The 5122-nt window shown below is 36.4% G+C and overlaps 1 protein-coding gene across 1 annotated transcript; it reads right to left on the reverse strand.

Annotated features, from left to right (window-relative positions):
* Positions 1-381: 381 nt before the first annotated feature.
* On the reverse strand, positions 382-1305 carry LOC141541470 (taste receptor type 2 member 7-like). Its single transcript, XM_074265573.1, has one exon. The coding sequence runs from the start codon at positions 1303-1305 to the stop codon at positions 382-384; it is 924 nt and encodes a 307-aa protein (XP_074121674.1).
* Between the last annotated feature and the right edge of the window lie 3817 nt (positions 1306-5122).

The raw sequence follows: 5122 nt of genomic DNA on the forward strand, positions 1-5122 counted from the left end.
AGCAATAATGCAGTACGAGAAGCTAAGTCTATTGCAGTTGATCCACAGGATTGAACTAAATCTAGAGTACCGAGAAGGGACCATGAATACTGATAAGCACACATACTACCTGATCCTTATACAAAACCCATCAATATTATTGCTGCCATTTTGCAAAGGAAGAAGCTGAGACTCAGAAAGCTTAAGTGACTATGAATGGTTACCGAACCGGATCCTTTGAATGATTTACATTGAGACCTTCTTAACTCCTTGTCCAATATTCTAGGTATTTGTTTTATTCTTACAATGAATGAAAGAGTCCAGAGAAATTTCTTTAAGAACTACATGCTAACTTCTTTTCCCCTATGACCTCAAACACACCTCTAAGACTGAAGATTTAATTCATTTCTTTCTTTTCAGGTAGCATCTCACCTGCCACCACATCTTGAGGGCTGCCTGTCTCAGCTTGCTGTTGTACAGAATCAGGATCAAAGAATGGCCTGAGGGATAGAGGATCATCAATGGGAACATAAACATCACAGCCAGCTTTTTGTTTGGAATTATGTGGCTCCACTGGGCAATGGATATACTCAAGTTGAACAGTATAAAGAGGAAAAGGAAACAGAATGTTGCTTTCATGGCTCGAACATGGGCTTCTGTGCTGGAGTCCTTGGATCCTGTACCACTGAGCTTCATCCGAAGACTGTGTCTCCAGAGGGAAAGGATGAGGAAGAAAAATGAGATCAGAGACAAACTAAAAGGGAGTAGACTCAAGAAGTTCACAATAACTTGCAGGATGATATATTGACTTCTATTCATCTGTAACCCTGGGAGTGCTTTTGTGTCGTTTTCTCTATTGAGTGTAAAGTTGTAAGGTTTTGTGAACAATAAAAGATTAATAAACAAGGCTATGAGGAAAGGTCCCACCTGTAGCATGAGGATCACTTGGTTTATTCTCCACTTCAGCCAGAGGAAGAGAGGGTGGGAGAAGTTGGCAATCTTCAGGAAATAGAAGACACTTAGGCAAGTGCCAGACCAAATACTTGCAAGGTGGGTCAATATCCAGAAAATATCAACAATTACTGGTTTATTCACCAGTAATTCAGCCAAACAGCATATAAGTTGAGAGCTAATCGATATTAATGTGCATAACAGACCAATTCTAGAAATGGCCAACTGGACCAGGATGAGATCCACTGTCGCAAACTTCTTGCTCTTGATCCAATCAATGCCATTTACTAATACCATGAATCCATTCCCTAAAAACCCCAATAGGAACTCTCCAGCTACCAGAACCAATATGATATTCTCCCCACCACTTAGCATGTTGACTGAGAGATTACTAGTCTTAAATAACAATACTTCTGTTGGATTGATAACTAGGTAAAAACAATCCCTGAAGTAGGTGAATATTCTTCAGGCTTGCTAATGTCACATTTCTTTTCTGTTTTAATCTTCTACCCAAGTAAAAAGTGTGTAGTCCTGAGAGGATTTCATCATCAAGATGGTTTAAAGAAAAAACCTCTGTTTTTTCCTTACAGCCCAGTTAATTCTATTTATCCAACACTATCTCCAAATTGAGTGGTGATTCTAGTTCCTCATGTGAAATGATCTTGGCAATACTAAGTCATTTGCTAAATGCAAATGAGATAGTTTCTCTTTCAATGTGTTATTTTTTCTGATCAGCTTAATTTGAATCAAAATGCCTGAGTTGTGTATAATGAACTTTGTCCACCAAACTACAAACCAATATGTTGAAATCAAGTTTCTCCCTCTTCATCATCTTCATCTAATTAAAGAAATCTCTTTAATTTTTTTTAATATCACTAATAACCAGTTTGAAGTTTGAAGATGTTTTCTCCACCCTTTTATGGCTTTCTGCTCACTCCTGTGAGTTTTGTATTATAATGTTGTTTAAGGGGAAGGAATGTAGAAAAACTCAATCTTTTTAGGAAAATGATTTAAGAAAAAGAATGTGCTAAAAGATTATGTAACAGTTTTTCTGTTTGACAAAGCAGAAATTAACTTTTATCTTTACCACAGTCTGGTATTTTTCTTGTTCAAGAATTCTATAAAATGTGATTTCAAAAATGTCTTTTGTTAGAGAGATTTCCAAAGGCATGAAGGGACTCTACTGCTCTGGATGGCTCTCTCTCCAGGCAGAAAAATTCTTGTATTATAACAATGACAAATTAATATGAATCATTTCTGGAGTTTGTATCTGCAGTGCAGATGATAGTACTAATATTATTTGACAGGTAAGTGGAGATATTTCCAGTCCAAGAGCTCAGTATTTATTCCTATATCCTAGATATTAGACAATATTTTCTGAGATATGATCTTGAAAAATCCTTCACTGAATTAGGGAACCAAGATAGTGGATTGGAAGTAGCAACCCAGCTAAATTTTCCCAATATTTGTCTCCAAAACACTTTTTAAAAAATACACCAAATTAATTTTAGAATATCAGGACCAATAAAAGGTCAGGGTGACCAGTTTTTCCAGCCTAAGACAACTTATGAAGTTGGTGAAAGAGATCTGACATCAGGGTGGAAGTTTGCCTGGAGTACCAAAAAACACCAGCAATGTGCTTCAGAAGGGGCAATAGCAGAAGCAGCTTCAGGAGATCTTATCCCAGAGACTAAATAATTGGTTAAATTTTTTTTCCCTCCTGAGGCTGGGGTTAAGTGACTTTTCCAGGGTCACACAGCTAGGAAGTGTTAAGTGTCTGAGATCAGATTTGAACTCAGGTCCTCCTGAATTCAAGGCTGGTGCTCTCTCCACTGTACCACCTAACTGCCCCAATAATTGGTTAAATTGATAAAATTGAGGATAAATGAATGGTCAGAAAGAGATGATTTGAAAGCATTTTCTGGCAGTGAGTACAGCTGGTGCTGATTGGCACAGTTTTGGCTGGCACCTCATGGACAGAGAATAGTGCTAGTGGTTAATTACAAAGGAACAGGGGTCCTGCTTGCAATTTCAAAGCAGAGAGGAATACAAATATTGGAGAGGATGTGAGGGAAATGAAACATAATTAATAATAATTTGTGGAGATGTGAACAGATTCAATTATTCTGTAGAGCATTTTGAAACTGCCCAAATGGCTATGCAACTGTGCACACCCTTTGACTCAGCAATATCACTACCGAGTCTGGATTCAAAAAGAGATAAAATACAAAAATGAAAGGGAATTATATATACAAAATATTTATAGCAACTCTATTAAGGTGGCAAAAAATGAGTTGGGGAATGACTAAACAAATTGTGGTAAACGATTGTGATGAGATATTTTTATGCTATAAGGGTGAACAGGATGCTTTCAGAAAAACCTGGAATTACTATGTTAAGTAACAACAAAATAATAAGATGATTAGCTATGAACAACTTAGCTATTCTCAGCAATACAATGATCCAAGATAACGCTGAAGGATTTATGAGAAAAAGTGCTATCCATCTCCAGACAAAGAACTGATAGTGTCTGAGTACACACAAGCATCCTTTTTTCTCTTACTTTATTTTTATTAAGTTTTTTTTAATCTATGTTTTCTTTTACATGATATGGAAATTATGTTTTGCATGACTCTACATGTGTAACCTATATCAAATTGCTTGCCTTCTCAGTGAGAAGGGTGGAGAGGGAGGAAGGGAGAGAATTCAGAAGTTAAAAATGAATGCTAAAATTGTTTTTACTTGTAATTGGGGAAAAATGATATACTAAACCAAGGCAGAGAGAATCATTAGGTTTTATGACTGCAAAAGATCAGGGGCCATTCCTGTGTAAAGACCAGAGTGAAGACTAAAAGAACAGTGACCATACCTTCCCATACATATTTATTTATTTTTTACTAAAGCTTTTTATTTTTTTACATTATAGCTTTTTATTTATAAGATATATGCATAGGTAATTTTTCAGCATTGACAATTGCAAAACCTTTTGTTCCAACTTTTCCCCTCCTTCCCCCAACCCCTTCCCCCAGATGCCAGGTTAATGAATACATGTTAAATATGTTAAAGTATCAGTTAAATACAATATATGTATACATGTCCAAACAGTTATTTTGCTGTATAAAAAGAATTGGACTTTGAAACAGTGTACAATTAGCCTGTGAAGGAAATCAAAAATGCAGGTGGAAAAAAATAGATGGATTGGGAATTCTATGTAGTGGTTCATAGTCATCTCCCAGAATTCTTTCGCTGGGTGTAGCTGCTTCAGTTCATCTCTGCTCTATTGGAACTGATTTGGTTCATCTCATTGTTGAAGAGGGCCACATCCATCAGAATTGATCATCATATAGTATTGTTGTTGAAGTATGTAATGATCTCCTGGTCCTGCTCACTTCATTCAGCATCAGTTCATATAAATCTCTCCAGGCCTTTCTGAAATCATCCTGCTGGTCATTTCTTATAGAACAATAATGTTTTATAATATTCATATACCACAATTTATTCAGCCATTCTTCAATTGATGGGCATCCACTCAGTTTCCAGTTTCTGGCCACTACAAAGACGGCTGCCACAAACATTCTTGCACATACAGGTCCCTTTCCCTTCTTTAAGATCTCTTTGGGATATAAGTCCAGTAGTAACACTGCTGGCTCAAAGGGTATGCACAGTTTGATAACTTTTTGAGCACAGTTCCAAATCATTCTCCAGAATGGCTGGATGTATTCACAATTCCACCAACAATGTATCAGTGTCCCAGTTTTCCCACATCCCCTCCAACATTCTGCATTATCTTTCCCTGCCATTCTGGCCAATTTGATAGGTGTGTAGTGGTATCTCAGAGTTAATTTGCATTTCTCTGATTAATAATGACTTGGAGCATCTTTTCATATGGCTAGAATTACTTTCGATGTCTTCATCTGAGAATTGTCTGTTCATATCCTTTGACCATTTATCAATTGGAGAACGTCTTGATTTCTTATAAATTAGAGTCAATTCTCTATATATTTTGGAAATGAGGTCTTTATCAGAACCTTTGACTATAAAAATGTTTTCCTATTGCTTCCCTTCTAATCTTGTCTGCATTAGTTTTGTTTGTACAAAAACATTTCAATTTGATATAATCAAAATTTTTTATTTTGTGATCAATAATGATCTCCTTGGCCATAAATTCCTTCCTCTTCCACAGTCTGAGAGA

Source organism: Sminthopsis crassicaudata, chromosome 4 (genome assembly GCF_048593235.1).
Source record: "Sminthopsis crassicaudata isolate SCR6 chromosome 4, ASM4859323v1, whole genome shotgun sequence".
In the NCBI taxonomy this organism is placed as follows: domain Eukaryota; kingdom Metazoa; phylum Chordata; class Mammalia; order Dasyuromorphia; family Dasyuridae; genus Sminthopsis; species Sminthopsis crassicaudata.

Bases quoted from the DNA above. Each gene is read 5' to 3' on its own strand.
- LOC141541470 (XM_074265573.1), bottom strand. From the start codon at position 1,305: ATGCTAAGTGGTGGGGAGAATATCATATTGGTTCTGGTAGCTGGAGAG.